General features: G+C 44.8%; 3 protein-coding genes across 5 annotated transcripts; 2 read left to right on the top strand and 1 right to left on the bottom strand.

Annotated features, from left to right (window-relative positions):
- The first annotated feature begins 1,328 nt into the window (after positions 1–1,328).
- Positions 1,329–14,396, top strand: LOC142993174 (uncharacterized). Of its 3 annotated transcripts, none has more exons than XM_076143862.1 (5): positions 1,329–1,737; positions 7,235–7,299; positions 10,176–10,330; positions 11,577–11,889; positions 12,119–14,396. In XM_076143862.1, the coding sequence occupies exons 4-5, from the start codon at positions 11,583–11,585 to the stop codon at positions 14,068–14,070; spliced, it is 2,259 nt and encodes a 752-aa protein (XP_075999977.1). In that variant the 5' UTR covers positions 1,329–1,737; positions 7,235–7,299; positions 10,176–10,330; positions 11,577–11,582; the 3' UTR covers positions 14,071–14,396. The 3 variants fall into 3 exon arrangements, with proteins under 3 accessions (XP_075999977.1, XP_075999976.1, XP_075999978.1); XM_076143861.1 differs by having other exon boundaries at positions 11,554–11,889; XM_076143863.1 differs by lacking the exon at positions 7,235–7,299 and having other exon boundaries at positions 11,554–11,889.
- A 1,406-nt stretch (positions 14,397–15,802) lies between these two features.
- Positions 15,803–17,217, top strand: LOC142993173 (protein jagunal homolog 1-B). Its single transcript, XM_076143859.1, has 4 exons — positions 15,803–15,904; positions 16,318–16,415; positions 16,502–16,574; positions 16,661–17,217. The coding sequence occupies exons 2-4, from the start codon at positions 16,327–16,329 to the stop codon at positions 17,048–17,050; spliced, it is 552 nt and encodes a 183-aa protein (XP_075999974.1). The 5' UTR covers positions 15,803–15,904; positions 16,318–16,326; the 3' UTR covers positions 17,051–17,217.
- A 399-nt stretch (positions 17,218–17,616) lies between these two features.
- nfkbiz (nuclear factor of kappa light polypeptide gene enhancer in B-cells inhibitor, zeta) lies at positions 17,617–21,262 on the bottom strand. Its single transcript, XM_076143858.1, has 11 exons — positions 21,177–21,262; positions 20,229–20,301; positions 19,965–20,041; positions 19,502–19,755; positions 19,313–19,418; positions 19,075–19,221; positions 18,656–18,718; positions 18,395–18,565; positions 18,198–18,308; positions 17,934–18,101; positions 17,617–17,845 (listed from the first exon to the last, which is right to left on the bottom strand). Exons 2-11 carry the CDS (start codon positions 20,281–20,283, stop codon positions 17,807–17,809), a joined length of 1,191 nt encoding a protein of 396 aa, XP_075999973.1. The 5' UTR covers positions 20,284–20,301; positions 21,177–21,262; the 3' UTR covers positions 17,617–17,806.
- Positions 21,263–21,284: the final 22 nt, after the last annotated feature.

The raw sequence follows: 21,284 nt of genomic DNA, 5'->3' as shown, positions 1-21,284 counted from the left end.
CGCATTTCACATCAGGGGCGTGGCTTGGCCTCCAGATCTGAGTTGCAGGTTAATAACACAAACAGGAAGCGTGAAGGCAGACAGGCATGAGGTCAGACTCTCCACGCAGCTGTCACCTTGTTGCTCTCTCTGGGACTTTATAATTTAACTGCAATGAATATATGTTTTCTTTATAAGCAAAGCCTGCACAGGGAAGTTGAAACTAAAATAGAAACAAAAAAAGCATTGAGATTATTACAGCTGTAGACGGAGCAATTTTATTATTCAAAGGTGAACACTGGAAAAATAAATCTTTCATAATTAATACCAGTCTCTGGTAACAGATAGAAACCTGGAAAAATCATATGCATTCTTATTATTTATGAAAATATTATAATTGAATTTATTTTAATATTACTCATTGTTTAAGGCAGGGGTCTTCCACGTTTTCAGGCCAATGACCCCCAAACTAATAGGCAGATGGAGCAGGGACCCCCTACTATATATTATATATATATATATATATATATATTTTATATCAAGCTGGGCCTAGTGCCATGTATAAACATAGCTATCCCGTTATTGTGCATTCAATTCTAGGTGACATGTGGTGAGGTTCGCAAAGAGGTTGGTGGCTGGAGAGGCACTGACACTTTCAAAGTCAGAGTTACAAATATATGAATTCAACAGAGAGAAATGAGCTCTCTCAAATGCGATAAATTCAACCGATTCTAGATGTAGTTGAATTTATCGCAACCACATCTCGCCAGCGATTTTCCCCCACTGCTTCCATGTCCAAGATATGGGCTTTTCAAATTTTCTCTAGTTTCACAAAACGATGACCGTGGGGGTCAACTGATATATACATATATATATATACATATATATATATATAAACATATATATATATAAGAGTCCCCCCGTACCTTTTCCTTTCTTTTTCCTGGCTTTTTGTGTGTTTCCTAGGCCAAGATATGGCCTGTCCAAAAAATGTCCCCCCCTTACCTCTTTCCAAAACTTCCCCAAAATTAAAATTTTCTTCAAACTCTTGCCAATGATTCCTCGTGCCCCCCAGAGGCTTTGTGTAGAATTTTAGCTCTGTAGCTTCTTCCTTGTCCAAGATATGGGCTTTTCAAGTTTTCTCTGGTTTTACAAAACAATGACCACGGGATCAACTTTTTCAGAATTCTGTCAATATTTCTCAATTTTCCCCATGTTGGAGTCATGTTAATGTGTATTTAAAGACATTTAAATTTGAGTTTCAAAAAAAATTTTTGTATTTAAAAAATACAAAAAATTGTCAACCACAAATTTCACAACTGCCCTTCATCATCTGCCTGCATGTGAGGAATGCACCCAGAGCAGCCACCTCCAAGTCAAACCAGGATCTTCCTGCGCAGCTCTGATGGAGTTTGAAAGTTTCTGTCTTCGTCATCTTCTTCATCACACTCACACAGATCCCAGTATCCTCCCTCGCTCTGTTTTCCTCTCATTCTTCCTCTCCTCCATACACAGATCCAGGGCCCCCCTCTCACTCTCTGTCTCTTTCTCTCTCTCTCTGTTTCTCTCTGTTTCTCTCTCTCTCTCTCTCTCTTTCTCTCTCTCTCTCTCTCTCTCTCACACACACACACACAGCTCCACCCTCCTGCAGATAAAAGCCAAACCCTCACCGGGGCCGCTCTCCAGCGTTCCGTCCCCACGCTCCTCACACTCTCGGGCCTGCGACGTTCCCGCTCCACACAGCAGCTCACTGACGAGGTAAGAGGCACTCTAGTATTGACACACACACATACACACACACACTGATCTGACAGTGTTGTTGTTGGCAGGGCTGACTGCACGTGAGGGGGTTTTCTCTCTCTCTCTCTCTCTTTGTGTGTGTGTGTGTTAGATATCAACAGTGTTTTCTTTGCATGGTTGATCTGCTGCTTTTCATAAAAACCCCATTTTGCATGAGTATTCCCAAAATCCAATCTCACATTATTGGAAAACCTTCTGTAACTTTGGGGGCAAGACTTTTCAATCACCCCCCTTCCTCTCCTCTCCTTCTCTCTGATGTCCCGAGAGTTTCATAAGACATCCTGCGTCAGAGTTGCTGCGAAGCCTCTTGCCTGACGGTTTGCCAAATCCGAAGGAAATCCAAAAGAGACACCTGTGAGGAATAACTCGGGGCTTTAAAACAAACGCACGCCGCAGCATCTTGACGAGATTTAGTAGCATTTAATGGAATGTGTTGACCTTTACCGGTTTAGTTGCGTGCTCTTTCTGTCTGCAGCAAAGGGAAAAAACGGGAAGGAAAAACATCCAAGTTGAATTCAGGGAGACGTCGGAAAAAGCAAAGTGAATTTGTCAGAAATGGAAAGTTTGGACTTCACAGAATCTTGTTTCTTATACTGAGGGGTGAGGGTTTCGATCCCACTGCTGACATGTGCCGTGTGTGCCAGGGGTCAATGTGCTCCGAGGTGGCCAGGAGTTTGTGCTTGGAATACACACACACACACACACTTCTTGGTTGTCCACGGCGACCAGTATCGTGAGAAGATGTGAGGAGACGTCAGGTTTAACAACGGTCCCATATCTTGATGCTCTTTGGTTTCTGGAAGTTTGGGTTTCGTGTGTATGTGTGTGTGTGTGTGTGTGTATGTATGTTTTACAGCGTGTTAGGAGTTGCTGGACTGAAACTACTTGAATATTTATCTGTAAAGCTTTCATCTCAGCAGGGATCAGCCAGATTTGCCAAAACCTTTTATGAGGCAAATCTCTTGATCTCCGTCTGTACACTCGTCTTTGTGCCTCTCGTTGTTCTGGGCCATCAAAAGTGTGTGTTTGCGTTGGCGTCCAGTCCGTTTTTCGTATTTGGATGTAATCTTGGTTGATTAGTTTGGTGCGTTTTAAGCGATCTCGTGTGTCAGGGCCTCTGCCAAACTCCCAGTTTACAGTTTTCAGGCCTTTTTCCCAAAATTATTTTTTTTCATTTATTAACACCAGAATTGCAACTATTCATTCCATCTTAGATGTTTTTCGTCGTCTTGTGCAGGACAGAACACGTGTCAGCTGCTCACGTTAACTTCTGACGGGATAAATAACAGTCATTTGCACAAACTGATGAGTGTGTGTGTCTCTGTCCCACAGCTGCAGCTTCAGCTATTCAGGTCAAACCATCTGAACTCAAGATGATATGATTTAAAAAATAGTTCTAGAGCCAAATTAAAGCTTCACTTCAGACTTTTACACATTTGAAAACAATAGCTTCTGCCGTCTCTACCAGTTCTTCATCTTTATTTCCATTCTGAAACTCAAAAAAATGGAAAAATTACGTTCTGGAGGACAAAAAGTACTCGTTTTCCGTCCTATAGCTTTCAAATTTGCAGATTTATTGCACATACTATCTGTTATTGACTTTTCAGACTGCAGTGGAGCGAGTTGTCGTGCCTATTATTCCTCATAAATACTCCACAGCGAAAACATCTGGACTGAGGGGGGAAGCAGGGATCCGATTCTTCTCTGCAGTGTGACTGTACAACACATTAAGCTTCCCCGGGACGGCCGCCACATGCCGCCACATGTGACGGCCCAGGTGACGACGGATGGCGTTCGCGCTGTGCCACTGGAATGCAGAGAGTTTGATCGACGGCTGATCATTGGGTGAAGTTTGGGGTTTTTAACGCTGAGCCCAGAGCCAGAGTCCAAACGTGGGCTCGGGAACAAATCCTCTCCCTGTCTGAAACATATAATCACCAACCAGTCATTCTCAGACATTATTTAGCCTCCAGCCTCTGAAACTGACCAATAATTACTCTCTGGAAGTCTTCATTTGTTCATTTATGTCATTTTTTGGATGAACGCCCACTTTTAATGGCTTTATCCCGCAGATGTGAGGAGATTTTCCAAGGCAGAGAATTTTGTGGCCCCATTTGTGACTATTTTGTTTTTCACTTTATCATATTTAGTGGAAACAATCAGAGGCGATTATGATGAAGTGCGGACGCCGGCCCGAGCCAGAGATCCTGAGCAGAGCAGACGTTTGGTGTGTTTGCCGTCGCCTTCAGTCAGACAGATTCTTTTCCCATTCATTACCTTTCATTCATCCCGGACGCACCATAAATTCACGCAGCAGCCAAAAGCGGATTTTTCCACACGGGTCTCCGGTGATCACGCAGAGGGAATGTGATCAGGTGTGAAGACTGGCAGGGAAAATCTGAGAGTTCAGACAGCAAGAAAAATACACCTAAATTAGTAAGAAAAAAAGAAAAATTATAGCATTTATAATGAAAACCTTCAAAATTATATATATAGAGATATAAAATAATTATACATTATACAATTATACATTATAAATCAAATATATAGAAATATAAATGTTTTGGGTTTTTTTTGGTTTTTCTAAATCAATTATGACACTTTAGGATTTTTTTAAAATACCAAATTGGAGCTATAACATATAACAATATTTTCCTCTCACAGGGTGAAAAACGTTGCATCACAAATTTTGGAGAGTTTATGAAATTTTTTTTAAAAATTCAATAAAACAGTGGAACAACCCAAATCAGAACTAAAAGACTTTCACATTTTAAACTTTTCCACACCAGACTGGAGGACATTTCCTTCATACTCTCCACCCCTGATCGATGGCTAAATCTGGACTAATCCACTCAAATCAAACTTTGCTGTGTGTCTGCGAGGCGTCGCGCTGGTTTCCTCCTCAGATGAGGAAACTGCTCCTGTCATGTACAATCATCTCTCCTCCCAGCACAAACACACATTCTTTCCTTCCTCTTCCATTATTGATTCCAAACGAAATCAACTGCTGGCTCAAGTGTTTGAAAACCTGATGCGGGTCTCAGATCTGAGTCGCTGATACTGGATCCTCTGTTTTGACAGAATTCAAGGCTATTGGGAAAATCATTCTCCTCCTTCTCCGATTTGGCCTGATACGGAAGTTGTGGCCAGACGTTGGATGACATGCAGGTTCCCAGAGCTGTAGGATAAGGGGAAGTGTGTCCGTGAGCCGGGTCAGACACGGGTCAGGCACAGGTCAAGACGGTGTACGTATGTGTCTGTCAAAGGTCAGAGGAGCAGTAAGCAAACACTGTGCGGTTTCAGACAAATCATTTCACGGTCACGTCTTCATTCAGGACGAGTGTTTAAAACGTGTCATGGCTGTAAAATGGAGCCCACCCCACACACACACACCCCTCATGACCCCTCATGGTCTGGGAGAGCAACCACGGCCTTCGCTCTGCAAAGAGGCCGAGTAGGTGTGAAGGAATGCTTGCTGAGAGAACAGAACGTACACGGGAGGTTGGGAGGGAGCTGAAAGCAGAAAGGGTGGGATGGGAAAACAAAATGACAGGAGACCAGATCCATAATCCATCAACTCAGGAGCAGAATTCCACACAAATCCGCAAAGTATTAGCTGTGGCTTTTGTGCGTTGGTGTGTGAGCCTCTGCCCGCCGCTTGTTTTTGATCAGTTGATCCGTCGTTGTGCTAACGATGGAAACATTAACACACTTTACACAAGCTCAAAGTGTTTCTCTCCTCCTGCCAACACGCTTTCCTCTTCCCATTGGAAACACATTTAGCGCTCCACCCAGTCCTCCTCTCTCTGGAAAATACCAGCAGATGAGACTGATATGAGGATGGATGGGTTTATTTCTACCCACAATTGGACATTGGCGCCCCCTGTCGAGCCCCTGAAGTCGTTGCATGCTTTAATGTTCCTTATGTAAATACACCTATTACCTTTTATTTAGTTATTCAATTTACATTTCTCTCCCTTATGTATAAAGCCTTTAAATTGCTTAGTGCTGATTCTTTTGATGCATGTTTCCTTTTAAATGTGATTTAAATTATTTCTGTTTGATTTTAATTTCCGCTGTGTCTAAGTTGTAACTAATGGTTCAGCTAATATGAATACTGATTCATCAATTCTTTATAGATCAATTAAATTGATTACTAAGAACAACTTTTGCGTTGCCATGTTGTAAATAATCCCATTGGATGCTGATTTGTAAATTTAGAACTGCAGACTGGATGATTTTCTGTAGTGAAAGAACCCTTTATTAATTATTATTGATCATTAATCATTATCTAGCATTTATAACATATGTCATGGTTTACTGTAAAATTTGAACATTGTTCTGTATGTACCCTATGACTTCATTGCAAATCCAGCCCAGTTGTATTTTACCTCAGGGTCTATGTATAAAGTTCAACAACAATAGTAGGGATATCACAACCTGCCTCCCTTCTCTCTCTCTCTCTCTCTCCTCTTTCCTCTCTTTCTATATAAAAAATGATCTCCAAAATTCCCTTTAACCTGTATACACAATGTCATGTTCTTGATTTTTACTAATCTGTACAAATTAATCATCAATACGCCCCTCATTACAAGTTACAAACCCTTATTGACCATTTTCCTTGTGTTTCTCGCTCAGTAGATGTTGTTCTTGCTGACTAAACATAAACTAATAACGTCTTCTTAACACTAAGAGGGAAACAAGACCCCCGGACCTCCCGTGTCACATGCAGACTCAAGGTGTCTCTGATCTCCATTCGATGACAGTTTCCTGTTTCACACACTCCACCTCTCTTGTTAGCTGTCTGCTCCCATCGGAAAAGAAGGAAGAACAAACCTCTGCAATCCAGCCGAAACACAGAAACCGAGGCCCGACCGCAAGCAATTAAGACTGGCACCCGTGTCTGTAAGCCTCGGCGTGCCTCTGTTCTCCATCGTTTGTTTATCGAGCAATAGGCCCTCATCTGGAATCGGTCGGGGGAAGAACACAGAGGAGAAATGGAAAATTGATTATTTTCAAAGCCAAGCTCGAGGTGATAAAAGACTCGTGGCTCGTCACCAAGCCGAGCCGGCTGCGGTTGTAAGTGTTGGCAGAGGCCTTCAGAGGAACCAGCGTCCATTCTGGATCCTTCCAGCTTTATTGTATGGGGAGGTGAATCAAAAGCTTTCATACAGACGGGGAAAAGAGCTGCACCAAAGAGATTTTACCGATGAATTTTTGCTCAGTTTTCGGATTCTAATCAGCATTTAAATCATTCAAAGTCTAACAATCTTGTTTCAGTCAATGTTTCGGCCGATACATGGAAGCAAAACTGATGTTTGCCATTGTAACACAGAGAGAGAACAGAGATCTGCTGCTCTACACTGCCTCAGTTGACTCAATGGTTGGTTGGATGTTTACTTATTTGTAGTAACTTCTTTGTAGGTAACATTATGCTTTGCCTGTATTTCTATAGGAGCTGTGATTAAAGTTTCCTTTGGGACCTCAAACCGCTCCAGGTTTCTCCAAACCCCAAAGCTGGTGAGTGAAACAATATATCACTTTGAAAGTACATTGTTGTGTTTTTGCAGTTTCTTATCACGATCTTCCATTGTATAAAACTACATTTCACGTTTCAGTTACATCTTTGAAAACAACTGCAGATGTTTAGCTGGATTGCAAAGTCTAGCCAGCGTCTCATTTGGTGTTCATCCAAAACAAATTTGGACAGATTTGTCTCCCGGTCAGACCACCCAGCAGGGGGCCCCACAAGACCTCTGACACACTCCCAACACTGGCTGATAGGACCCATAATACTACATAGTATCTGTGCATTTGGAAGAACAGTGCTTCTAAAGTGATAAGGTTAAAGTGAGACCTGGGTAAACTTTACTTTTAGCCCCTCAACCATAAGCCAGAATGTTTGTAGCCTCGGCGAGGAATATTGGCCGAACCATCAAAGATCAGCGATTACAAAGGATTTCGGTCCACAGAGTGGCCTTTCATTTGAACAGGCTCATTAAATCTCCCCCGTAATCAAAGAGCTCAAAGAGTTTTCGCAATCTGACCGATGATTTGTAATTGAAAGATTGCGGTTTGTACTGGAATTCTGCAAGACCTCCTGTTAAATCATCAAAAACGAGGAAGGAGGAAAGAGGAAACGTCCCGTCTGAGGGGAAGCGGTAATGTTCACCAGGCGTGTAATTCCACCACCTGACCCCAAACAACAACACGGAGAGCTTCGCCGCAGCCTTTGTGATGGAAAACAGAAAAGAGAACAGAACGGACGATTCAGGAAGTTGCTCTGTTGTTTTGATCCAAGGGTTTGGACCACAGAAGCGACGTCCTGTCCAGACTGCACACCATGTGAACTCCCAGTGGCTCCTGAGCTCCGTCCTCTTCCAGAGTCTAAGTCCGTCACTGTATTGGCACGCCGTGTTTGACCCGTGGGTGCCTCTTTCCCATGAACAATGGGTTGTAAACAAAGTGCGCCATGGCTGTTTTAGCGTTTTTGGGCTCTTGTGGTCCAGTGGAGTTTAAAGTTAATTATATTTCCATCACATTTCAGAGGCTTTGAACCAGTAAAAGACTCATGAACTCATGGATGTGGTAATCAAAGTCGTTCTCCTTCTATGCCATTGGTATCTACAGCGGGGAAAAGGCACTAAAGGCACAACAGAAAGATGACAGAACTTGTGTAAACTCCTGCCAGTTTTGACCATTAAGTTATTGAAAATGTGGTGGTGGATTTGGTGGCGGCATGATTCGAGGCCTCAAATGTTGTTTAGGAAGAAAGTTTAGACAGTGTGAAGCTCTGTGGTGAGTGTGTTTGATTTATAATGGCACGGTTCAGATATGCATGTCACCATATGGTTTTGAATACGAAGTGCCTCAATGCCTCGAGACGTTCCAGCTCCTCTGAGATTTGTAAAACTTGGACCGTCCCGAATCTTTAAACTCTCCGTGACACTCCGGGCCGTCGCCGAGGAAACGCTGGTGACATCTCCCCCTCCGATTCATCTTGCAGTCCAGCTTTTCCTGTTGCCACAAACACGACGCGTCTTTTGTCTGATTCGTCTCTGCAAACCGCGCCGAGAGTGACGAGCGAATCCTCGGAGGTCCGGTGGGAATGTGTGTGTTTCCAGAGCCACGATCCTTGTTTTCACCCCCGCATTGTGTTTATCAAAGAACTCCCGATTCCTCTGCCAAGCATGTGTTCCACTTTTTGTTTGCGAGAGCTTTTGAATGGCAGCAGAGGTGTTTAGAGCTAAAGAAAGCCTTGTTGCTTTGTTGTTTTAGAAATGTCTCAGGGTTTTTGGGCAGAAAGGGGAAACCAAAGTAAAGTAGCTTTTCTTCCCCTCTCTGTTAAATCTGACCATAATAACAATATGCGGCATCACACACTTTGGCCCTACAGGACTCAGCGGTAGTCGTCCAACAGCTGTTTTGGATTTAAGCTCTGGAGAAATGTCCCTCAGTGACTTCTACTCTCCGTGTTCTCGACAAACCAGCCATTAGAATGTCAAAACCAGACATTTACCTCCTTTATTTGACAGCTTGTTGTCCCGCTCGACATCTGTTCTGTCTTTGGTGTAAAGTAATCCACTTCCTGTTTGACTGGTTTTACCATTCGCAGCATATATAGGAGTAATGTTCCTCTAGTTTGGACGACCCAATGGCACAATCCTTTCTTGTATGATCTCATTTCATCACATATCATTCCATTTTTAAGCCTAATTTGAAGCCCAGTAATTGCGGATATTGGGCTCCTGTTTATTGTCGACTGCTATGAATCAGGCCAAGCATACTGGATAATAATTGCAATTTGGCATCATAAACTTCATTTTATGGAGAGGTTCTTTCATTTTAGCTTTTGTCAGTCAGTGCCTGTTTATTTTCAACCACAGTGGGTCAAATGGCGTCTCTGTTCTAATTGCTGTTTAGTACTTGGACTCAAACGGCTCTGATTTGTTACTGAATTCCCTCCTCTGCTTTACAGTGAGCCTGTTTATTTTTAATGCCATAAATCAGGCGTCCACGTTTATTTTTCTGTATTCTGCGATACGTGCCCGCGTGATAGGCTCAAAACCCCAAACCCCATTTTGCGCCACAGGAACTTTGCCTCTAAAGTTATTGTTTTCACTCTGCTGCATCGCACTGCTTTCTTTCACTGTTAACAATAGAGCAGGTCAAAGGTCACGCTTGTGGGTTCTATTAGATTCCGCAGGTAGATTCTGTTCTGGAGCCTCTGTCCATGGTGCTGAAGCTATACGATGTAAAGAGCAACCCGTCTCAACCCGTTCTGTGTTTTCTGCGTTCACATACCCCAGTGTAACGAGCAGACAGGTGGATGTCTAAAGGTAACGTGTTGAAATCCCCGATGCCCGTCACTCACCACTGGGTTTTTTGTCGCACAGGGTCCAGGACTGCAGCTCACGCATGGCCCGAGTCCCACCGATGCCCTGGCAAAGCCACGCGGACGCAATCCGAAAGTGAGAGGAAGAAGTAGAAGGGCGAAACCAAGGCCAAAAGAAGCGCCGGCATTCAGCTTCAGAGGAGGAGACGCCTGGAAGTAAGACGTTGTCTCTTTTCCATCATGAGAGCCTCCCTGAAAAGACACACTCTGATTGCTGTTTGAGGAGGGGAGAAAACATACATTCACCCGTGCATGTTTATTTTCACACTGCGCTCTTGGCAGCAGTTTGCTGATCTGTTGAACACGGACACGTTTAAAGAATTAAGGACTTTGGCCAAAACCAAACCACGTGTCCCCTGTGGGGCCTCTGATTACGATATCTGTCTTAGCAGCATGTTCCCTGTGTAACCGACTTCAAGGATACACGGTGGGTTTGACTGGATGTGTAAACATTGGGAGGCAAAGACGAGGAGAAGAATGTAGACATTCAAGAATGAGAGGTTTTGTTTCTGTGGATTTGACCCTGGTGGGTTGTCGACTGTTGAAATAAGATCGATGCTGTTTGCGGCGTATACAGTTGTTCCTCTGTTTTCGCCCAAGATAGAGGAGTAAATTGTGTGAATTTCGTCCTCCAGCGGTGAGAGAAGGGACAGGTGTGTGTTCCATGTTCAGTGCAGCAGGAGGCTTTGTGGTGAGGCCCAAACTCAGGAGGGGATCGCTGTTATTCTGGCTGGAATTCTGTTTTTATAGTAATGTAATGAATAGTGATGGTATAGGATTATGTGAGCGAGCACACATGCATTCACAACTCAAACCTTTGAAGTGCTAAATGAGGTAATGTTCATTGTTATGCTTGAAATGTTCCCCTCTGCCTTCGCATAAGTAACCGCCCAAATGAGTGAGAGCAGCTTGCTGAGATCCAGACCCAGCAAGAGCCAGAGAGCCCAGAAAGTGAAAAGTGTCTGTTTAAAATCACAAATATGAATATTGGCAAAGCGCAACAGCGAGTGCAGGTGTGAAATATCTGATACGCACAAAGTATATGCAATGTTTGAATATGCAAATAGTGAGGACATAACACAAAGAGAAATAAGGGCAGAGAGGTAAAGGTGTGATGTAGTCAATGTTGTTAAATGTGTTTGTTGATTGAGGTGGGGACACATCTATTAGAACAGGACATGTGTGGTAAACAGTATCAGACTTCTCAGGGTGGGAACAGAGCATACAATGACCACTAGATGGCAGCATTTTGTACAGTACATTCATGTTGTCCACGTTATAAACACACACACTTTGGGGATTTGCTTCTTTTAGTGGATGAAAAGCCAAAATGTTTAACCAATATGAAGCTTTTCTTTATTTCTTTCAACATTTCTCAGGCTCTCTATTTCACGTTCCACAGCAGGATATGGCGGCTCTTCCCTTCTTCCCGTTGTATGTCCTCATCCCAGTGCTCCAGCTGTGTGTGTTGCGTCCAGTGCATGGCGGTGTGTATTACGGACACAACCAGCCGCCTCAGCAGCCGCAGCCGCAGCCGCAGCCGCAGCCGCCCTTACCACAGCACAACGAAGGCTTTCCTCAGCAACAGTATCTGGGCAATGAGATGCTCCACCTGCCGTACGGCAAGGAAACACCACCGCTGCCTCAATATGGGAAGGATGTCCCCCAGCTGCCTCTGCCCATGGACAAGGGCAGGCGTCTGAATGAGGGCAAAGGTCAGGAGGTTTTTTATTATTTCACAATGTTTTAGTGTTTGAACCCCTGCGGCTGTGTTATAATAAGATGTTGTACTTTAAGTTTATGCATGAGAAAAAGATGTAAGACCTCAACATAAACTGCAGACACAGAGAGACGAGAGGCTTCAGTCCAGCTGCTTTTTCTCTCACATTCAGCACTTTAGTGGAGTTTCTCATCTTTACTCATGTGTTTTGCTCTGGTTTACAGGAGAGCCGTTCCCCAGAGGGGTCAAAGGCCCACTTCCTCCTGGTCCTGGGGGAGATGGTCTCAGAGAGGGACTACCAGGATTGCAGGGCCCCCAAGGACCATCAGGACCCCCAGGACCACAAGGCCCCCCTGGACTGCCAGGCCACGGGTTGCCAGGGTTACAAGGAAAACCTGGGCAACCTGGTCCCCAGGGATACTCAGGAATAGGAAAACCTGGAATGCCAGGGTTCCCAGGGAAGCCTGGAGGACCTGGTTTACCAGGTATAAAGGGTGAACTTGGTCCTGGTGGTAGTCAGGGACCAACTGGACTTTCTGGACCTGCAGGGCGTCCAGGTCCCCCTGGACTACCTGGGATTTCAAAACTAGGCGGTCAGGGACTTCCAGGACAGAACGGTCCCCTAGGGGAGCCTGGCCACAAAGGTCCACCCGGGCTTCCTGGGCTTCAAGGCCCAAAAGGAGACAGAGGACCTAGTGTCCCTGGTTTCCCAGGTGTGAAAGGACCTGGTGGTCCACCAGGGCCACCAGGACAATCAGGGCTGCCAGGAATTGGTAAACCTGGCCTAAATGGACTTCCTGGACAACCAGGCATACCAGGAAAAGATGGACCCCTTGGAGAGCCAGGATTAGAAGGTCTTCCAGGTGATAGAGGTCCACCAGGACCACCAGGACTTCCCGGAATTGGAAAATCTGGAAAAGAGGGCTTTCGCGGGCAACCAGGACTACCTGGAGGAAAAGGAGAACCAGGCCCTGCTGGACTACCAGGGGGTCCAGGTTTGCCAGGTTACAGTAAACCAGGGTATCCAGGTCTTAAGGGTCACAAAGGACATTATGGTTTGCCTGGACCTACAGGCCTAAAAGGTGACAAAGGCCAGGGAGGCATTCCAGGTGTTAATGGTCTACCTGGACCCAGTGGACTGTTGGGTCCACCTGGTCCAATGGGCACCCCAGGAAGTCTTGGTTTCCCAGGGCTAAAGGGAGATGATGGCATTAGTGGACCAAAAGGACAGCAAGGAATAAAGGGTGACATAGGGCCTCCAGGTCTTCCAGGACATCACGGTTTACTAGGACACAATGGACAACCCGGGCTTAGAGGTATGCCTGGACCATCAGGACCTAAAGGAGAACCTGGTAATACAGGCTTATCTGGTCTCCCTGGAGCAACAGGGAAATCAGGACCAAGAGGAGAGGGAGGAAGTCTTGGAGAAAAGGGTCACCAGGGACCACAGGGAATTCCAGGGCTTACAGGACCTGGGGGGCCAATTGGACCTCCTGGGCTACCAGGGCCTAAAGGCGAATTAGGCCAACCTGGAAAACCGGGTTATCCTGGTGAGGGCAAAAAAGGACTTCCTGGAAATATTGGTCCTCAAGGTAAGCCTGGCCCCAGTGGCCATTCTGGCCTTCCCGGGCAGCCAGGGCAACCAGGATCTCCAGGTCCTCCTGGACTGCCAGCTGCCTATCCTGACCTCGGACAAATCCTGCCAGCAACAGGTCCCTACCCCGGCCAAAAGCAAGGCTACAAACAAAAGAATGGAGGTGACATCGGTGGAAATGGTCTGGAGATGCCAGCCTTCTCCGCAAAGCTCACAAATCCATTCCCTCTTGTCGGCACTCCCATCATCTTCGACAAACTTCTACACAACAGCAACCAGGACTACAATCCCCAAAATGGTGTTTTCACCTGTAGCGTGCAAGGGATCTACTACTTTGCTTACCACGTCCACTGCAAAGGAGGAAATGTGTGGGTGGCACTGATGAAGAACAATGAGCCAATGATGTACACGTATGACGAGTGCAAGAAGGGTTCGGTGGACCAGGCGTCTGGGAGCGCCGTGCTCCCATTACGGCCAAGCGACACCGTGTACCTGCAGCTGCTGTCTGACCAGGCAGCTGGACTTTATGCCGGTCAATATGTCCACTCCACTTTCTCTGGATATTTATTGTACTCGATGTAAGAAATGTAACAAAAACCACGTTAGCAGTTCCTTCTGGTGAACACAGAAACGGCGTGACTTAGAACTTATCTGACGTCAGAATAATCACTTTTTATAATGAACAATGCACTCGGATTTATTCATTGCAATACATGCATCTTATGTGAATGTGAATGAATCAAGAAACAGGTGTGAGATGGGCAGAGTGTGTGTATAAATGTTAAGATAGTACAATACAATAAATCACCATCTCTGTTGGTTATGTAGAAAAAGAGAAACAAACACAAACATATCTCTACTTCTTGTTTGTTTACATGATGCACTCTTTATGTATGTATGGCTGAACATTCTCTGTAATAATGAAGCTTTATGTTGCATTCATGGTTGTACTCATGTACAATATCTCATATCAACACAACATAATACATTTACTCACAAATGTCTTAAACATCTGTCTTACATAACCACATGTGTCAAATACAATTCCATATATTTTTCATAGTCCACAAGGGGGAAAAAACAAAAGATTTACAATTTTTCACAAAACACAACATAAATTCTCTCAAACTTTTTTTTTGTGTAATTTATTTGTTTGACTACTGATTACTTGAGATTGTATTAGAATTCTGCTTGTTAAACAGTAAATATGGGGAATATTTCCAACAATTTTGCCTTCACGCCTCACTGTCAATGTATTTTTGTTTTGTACTTACTTTGTGGATGTGCAATTTTGGAAATTGAATTTATTCTTTTTGGAAAGTGGTGGACACCTATATGCAATTGACAAACAGCTCTTTCTGTGTTTCTGAGTTTTGTACTTTGTTGTCTTTATTGGTTGGTTTTAATTAAAAAACAATTGAGGGGAAGAAAATGTGTGATTTTTATTAACTTTTCCTCTGCCTCACTTTCTTCTGGGTGATCGACATTGACAGTGACAAAAAGGAAGGAGAGAAAATGAGTGCAAATGAGTGTTAACTTTCTCTGCCACAGAGTCAGAAAGTCATGATTCTTTTTACAGTGCGCTCATCCCATCATAAACAGGAGTAACCTTTTACAATGGTCTCGAAACAGATTTATCTATAGATTTTGTTTAATGTTAACATGATTTAGCTGCTCACAATGAAATTTGATGTTTTAATCTCTCAGAGTCAGATTTTTTAAAACTTCATCAACAACAGATTGACAAATATTAATTGACAAATATTAAGAGCGTGAAACAAATTGAGATTTTATTCTAACAAATTTCAACACTGTTTTTATTGTGAGGAGCAATATAACATTTGAATTTTAAATAAAATACAATTCACACAACAACAGTTCAATTGAAAATGACAGCAACTACAGTATATCAATCAATAAAATGTAAACGTGTCACGTTGCAAACGCACATGAAAGGTGTTTAGTGAACTATTGATGACATTTTCACAAGATCAATGTCATAATAGACTAACAAACCCGTTGGCGTCTTTATGAGTGATAGGTTTAAGTTCCATCACATGTGTATCAGCACCTGAACGCATCACACAGCGCTACGACACAAATGCTGCTTTTCCCGTTTACCTTTTGCTTCAAAGTCTCGCGATAGTAACCTGCAAGTCTTTGGAAAGCTGCGGCTGCTCACAGCTGATGTTGTAAAAGATCTGTCCCCGGATGCTTTATACATTAAGTTGTTAAATATCTGCGAAAAACATTAAAATCACGACAAATACTAAAAATCAACAAGCGCAGAGCCAGATAAAGGAGCGAGACCATCTCTGACCAATGACAGCGCTAAACGTCACTTCCGGTTCTCCCGCCCTGCCCTGCTGCTGGTCTGTCACTGCTGTCTACATTTTGAGGCGTTTTATGCATTAAAGTGAGTAACAGTAAGTGGCACTTCTAGTTTCTCAGCGTGTCATGGCGGACACGCAGCCTCTCAATCATGTCGCGCTACACTCACTCACTCAGCCGACGCGCCATTTGTATCAGCTACAACCTGCGTTAGCTTGTTAGCTTAGCACTTAACGGTCCATTTGCAATGCAATGTCTAGTTAGCATGCTAACAGGGATACATGTGTGGCTGCTTTAACAATTATACAAACAAGAGCCATTAAACAAAGTGTACACGTTACATTTCACAAACGTAGCATTGCTATATTGATGATCTCATCAGTGCTCGCGTAAATAACATTCTTACATGAATCCTGTCGTTTAATAAGTGATTGAAAACATCACGTACCCGCCTCTGTCACATGTTGTCTGATGTTTGACTCTCTGCTGTGTGTTCAGATCCCCATCATGGCCTCTCGAGCCGGTCCCAGAGCTTCAGGCACAGATGGCAGCGACTTCCAGCACCGGGAGAAAGTCGCCTCACACTACCAGATGAGGTAATGCACCCTCCGCACCAACACACTGAGCAGGTCATCGGTCATCACCGTGGTTACGATGCCCAATCTGTTTTTCCTTTGCGCAGCGTTGCCTTGAAGTCTGAAATCCGTAAACTCAACATCGTCCACCTGCTGATCTGGGTGCTGATGGCGGCTCAGGTGAACTCAAACTCGTCTCATCAGATTTGTCTTGAGACGTTTGTTGTGTCCTCGTTCTGGACTGACTGTGTTCGTTCCTTTGCCAGGTGACGGTGAGCCAGCTGAACCTGGTGTCCCACAAGGTGGTGGCCTCTCCGTACCAGTGGGAGTACCCTTACCTCCTCAGCATCGCCCCCACCGTCTTCAGCTTCATGGCTCTGCCCCGTAACAACATCAGCTACCTGGTGATCTCCATGATCAGCGGCGGGCTCTTCTGCGTGGCCCCGCTGATCTACGGCAGCATGGAGATGTTCCCCGTGGCGCAGCAGCTCTATCGGCACGGCAAAGCCTACCGGTTCATCTTCGGCTTCACCGCCGTGACGGTCATGTACCTGGTGATCGTCATCGCTGTGCAGGTGCACGGCTGGCAGATCTACTACAGCAAGAAGCTGCTGGACCAGTGGTTCACCAGCACGCAGGAGAAGAAGAAGAAATGAGGACGCCTGAGCTTATCTGTGCAGGCGGACAGGAGATCTTAGAGACTCAAACGCTGGTGTGGTGGATCATCTTTTTCTATATTTATATCTGACCAAAAGCTCAGTGTGCCATCGCTCTGTACATGAATCCCTCTGTGAGCTCCAATTAAACCGAGGAAAGACATGAAGGAGAGTTTGAGTCTTTTTATTTTCATAGTTGAAAGATACACTCAACCTTAAACGCACAATGAAATCATTCAAATGCAACTAAATCTATGGATCAGCACAACATATTCACACTCCAATGCTCAGTGTTGTGATTCCAGAATTTTGTAAAGCAACAATCAACATTTCCTAACTTTTTTTGCTGAATATATTCATAACACATAATATCTGAACCCTTCAATATTCATATAACTGCATCTTCCCCCACACACACACACACACACACACACACACACACACACACACACACACACACACACACACACACACACACACACACACACACACACACACACACACACACACACACACACACACACACACACACACACACACACACACACACACACACACACACACACACACACACACACACACACACACACACACACACACACACACACACACACACACACACACACACACACACACACACACACTACATAGTAGTGAACAACTCTGTATGTTTCATTGAAACAACAACCATCTGCCTTGTGCGGACAGATCTCATAGTAACCTGACTGTCTGACTGACAGTGTTTCTGAGCTTCGGTTAGGCGTGAAGGCGTGTCCCCTTCAGGATCAGACGCACCTGCAACACAAACAGCTCACATCATCCAATCATCATCCATGCTGGTAGAGATGAAGTCAAATGAGCGTTCTTGGTTTCACACTCTTACCTTTTCACCGATGAACCCCGCAGGAACCAGATGAGACGGCAGCTCCCTGTCGCCGTTCTTGGCCCCGGCGTCGGCCCCCCTCCTCATCAGCAGCTTCACAGACTCCACCTGAGCGCTGTGATTCTGCAGAGCGCAGACAAGGTGCAGGGCCGTGTTCCCGCTGAACGTCTGAAACGCACAGACATCACATTTATGCATGATGTCACTATGGTCTAAAAGGTGTGAGGGTGATGTCAGAGCCTCATCAGGGCCTCAGACGCCCACCTTTAGGTTTACAAGGGACAGTGAAGGCGGCTGGCGGAGGAGAAGACGAAGCAGCTCCGTGTTTGCCTCCTCGGCAGCCATGTGAAGGGAGGTGCGTCCGCTCTTCATGTCCTGTCATGCAAAGTTAAAGTATTGGCATGAGAACCACGAACCTCCAGGCATTCTGGGCCACCTGTCCACGTTGTTGTAATACCTACCTTTGTCCCACAGGAGGCGCCCAGGAGCAGCAGGGTCCTGATGCACTCCACGTACATCTGCTTCCTCTGGCCAAACTCCGCTTCCATGACTGAGCAGCAGTTCTTTATACCCCTCAGCTCTTTGACTACTTTGTTGTGAGACAAGATGGCGGCATGAAGCGGCGTAAAACCTGTTTAATTAAGATTCACAATGAAATTAGGGAATACAGCCAAAAGGTGTGTGGAAGGTGGAAGAGAATGTACAGTATATTTATACTCCCCATCATAATTGTATGTATCAATGTCGACTGCCTGTCCCGTGGCTGTGAGGAACATCTGGATGCTCTGCCAGGAGAGACACAACAACAACAAAAAAACATCACATATTACTGACATGGATGCTTGGAGTCATAGTTTCGTTCAGATTAGTTTTGGTGTATTTGCTCTTGGAGACTTTTCTGATCACGTGTTGCGTTAATCATCTCTCACACAGGTATGAACAATCGGAGCAGAGATATGCAGTTACTAATTAACAAGTCACCAAGCTGCCGGTCACACAGTAACAGCTGATAAAGAACAAAACCCTCTGCTGCTTTCTCTTCCTCACATCTCGGCCTTTTTAGAACACAGAAGCTTTCAGGTCTGTCATAAGGTTGTGGGTTCAAGTCCCAGTAGGTTCCCAGAATTGTACCCATCCTCACCTGCAGGCTGAGGTAGCTGCCCTGTTCTGCACAGACGTGTAGGGGAGAGCGCCCCCACAGGTCACAAGTGTTTATTTGTGCTCCGAGTGCCAGCAGGTCGTGGAGGATTAGGTACTGGTTGGACGCGACCGCAACCTGGAGCGCCGTCTACACGGAAACAATTCCGATGATTAAACAAGAAAGAATGCAGACATAATGATAACAATCTGCTTGGACTATGACGTGTGTGTGTGCCTGCCTGGCCATTGTGCTCCCGTATGCTCAGCGAGCCCATTTGAGCCATTTTCCCAGCCAGCACGTACGCTAAGGCCCTTCTCCCCTGAGCCACTGCTATGTGGAGGCACCTGGGAGTCCAAAGAGAAACCAGTGAAGGCTTCACATGAAACATGACGTCCAGATTGTGAGCGTTTTGTTTTGTTGTACATACGTGTCGCCGTCCTCATCCTGCATGTTCAGCAGCTCGGAGCTCAGTCCTTCCACTCTGGCGGCCTCCTTTTGGACCTGCCAACCGAACAAAGTCATCTTGGCCTCCTCGGCTGTAGCGGCGAGGACCTGCAGGGTCGGGTGGAGAACAGGCTGAGGCTGCGGCGCGGCCGGGGGCAGGACAGGACTGGAGGGGACAGTGGGGCTCACGGATCCAAAGCCTCCTGCTGTGCTGTCGTCCTCCTGTGTGGGCTTCCACTTGACAGAGATTTGATCACTTTAAGGTTCCGCACATTTGGATGAACTTAATAATTTCAATCAATATTATATGTCCATACATTCATCTGTCATCTGATATATATTCTATGTGCCATTTAATTTGACATGGAAATTCTCGTAGAGCAATATGTGAAACAAAGGGGTGATGAAGAAGAGTGTGTGTGTGTGTGTGTGTGTGTGTGTCACACCTGTTTGCTGCGGCTAATGCTGCGTTTGAGCGCCAGTAGGTCCCTCACGGTCCTGCTGTGTGTTGAGTGTCGACACCCTGCAGACCAACGCACACCTTTAACTACAACCTCCAAACGACTCTATACACACTCTGAAAAGCCCCAAAGAGCGAAGCACAGGAGTTTAATCGAAAGTGTTCAGTCACGGGTTGAGACTTAATACTTCCTTCGTCCCACATTTTCACAGCTGGAAGCAACATGTGGCAGGTTATGAGTTCATCTCACCTGCAGTGTTCTCGTCCCAGGGCAGACTTCGGTCCGCGCAGCTCTCCAGCATCATGATGAGCTCGAGCACCACCTCAACACACACACACACACACAGAAATGAGGAACAAATGTTGTTTGACGCAATGTTCCACGCCCCGCTGAGCTTCCTGTTAAACAGGTTACTCATCAGTCTAGTATGTCTACTTCCAAACTAGAGGCAGTGTTTAGTGTTTATTATATTAAAATTAGCACCGTAATTCTTTGTGGAGTTTAATCTCTGTGAAGATTTAGAGCAGATTACAAATGATCAAATTCTTCAAGAAATATTTGTATTTATTTTATTAATCGCATTAATAAAAAAAATCAATAATGAATTCAAAAGTAGTGTGTTCCGCACTTTTATTTAATAAGTACTGCAATATGGACAAAAGTGCAATAACATTTGGTTGCAAACACTTATAATAAGTAAGTAAATAAATAAGTTGCTTTTTAACAGCAGTATTACTTTTACACAATAGCAGTTAAAATACAGTATGTCGCTAGAAGACGCCAAATGACGTCATCATCTAATTTGCATTATTGGCTTCAGCCTTTTCTGCAGAGTCAGAGAACGTTCCTCAGACCGACATCTTCCACAATACTTAATAACAATAATTTGTGATAAATTAATTGTCGGCGTTAATTCATTACTGCGTTAACGCGATAATAACGCGTTAACTTTTAAACTTGCCCAGCCTTAATTTCTTTATTCAATGGATGTTTTTATTTCAATGCCGCATTCAGGAACAGGCTGTGAAAGCTGTTACATGCAAATGATCTCCGCGGAAGCTCAGTTACATCCATGCAAAGCTCGAGTTTCAGATCTAACAACGCGTTCTTCTGAAACACAAAGACACAACTCAGGCGAATACTCGGGTAAGACGCAGTAATTAAAGCACAGATTATAGAGTTCAAAGCGTCACACACCTGTCAGAACACCAGCAGGATGCAGAGTCCGTGTGTGAGTGTGCAGCAGGAGCTCTGGAATCTTTACACGCCTCAGCAGTAACCACTCCCCAGGAACTGTTGCTCTGC

The sequence above is a fragment of the Genypterus blacodes genome, unplaced genomic scaffold, assembly GCF_046128005.1.
Source record: "Genypterus blacodes isolate CSIRO-AG114 ecotype Tasmania unplaced genomic scaffold, CSIRO-AGI_Gbla_v1 ptg000027l_1, whole genome shotgun sequence".
In the NCBI taxonomy this organism is placed as follows: Eukaryota; Metazoa; Chordata; class Actinopteri; order Ophidiiformes; family Ophidiidae; genus Genypterus; species Genypterus blacodes.
Note: the sequence above shows the minus strand (reverse complement) of the source record. Positions and strands in the feature narration are given on the sequence as shown.

Coding starts and splice junctions, on each gene's coding strand:
- LOC142993174 (XM_076143863.1), top strand. CDS start 11,583: ATGGCGGCTCTTCCCTTCTTCCCGTTGTATGTCCTCATCCCAGTGCTC. Junction 11,890..12,118: donor GCGTCTGAATGAGGGCAAAG/GTCAGGAGGTTT, acceptor TCTGGTTTACAG/GAGAGCCGTTCCCCAGAGGG.
- LOC142993173 (XM_076143859.1), top strand. CDS start 16,327: ATGGCCTCTCGAGCCGGTCCCAGAGCTTCAGGCACAGATGGCAGCGAC. Junction 16,416..16,501: donor GCCTCACACTACCAGATGAG/GTAATGCACCCT, acceptor TCCTTTGCGCAG/CGTTGCCTTGAAGTCTGAAA. Junction 16,575..16,660: donor GGGTGCTGATGGCGGCTCAG/GTGAACTCAAAC, acceptor TTCCTTTGCCAG/GTGACGGTGAGCCAGCTGAA.
- nfkbiz (XM_076143858.1), bottom strand. CDS start 20,283: ATGATGCTGGAGAGCTGCGCGGACCGAAGTCTGCCCTGGGACGAGAAC. Junction 19,222..19,312: donor TACGGGAGCACAATGGCCAG/GCAGGCACACAC, acceptor GTTTCCGTGTAG/ACGGCGCTCCAGGTTGCGGT. Junction 18,102..18,197: donor TGTCCCTTGTAAACCTAAAG/GTGGGCGTCTGA, acceptor TGTGCGTTTCAG/ACGTTCAGCGGGAACACGGC.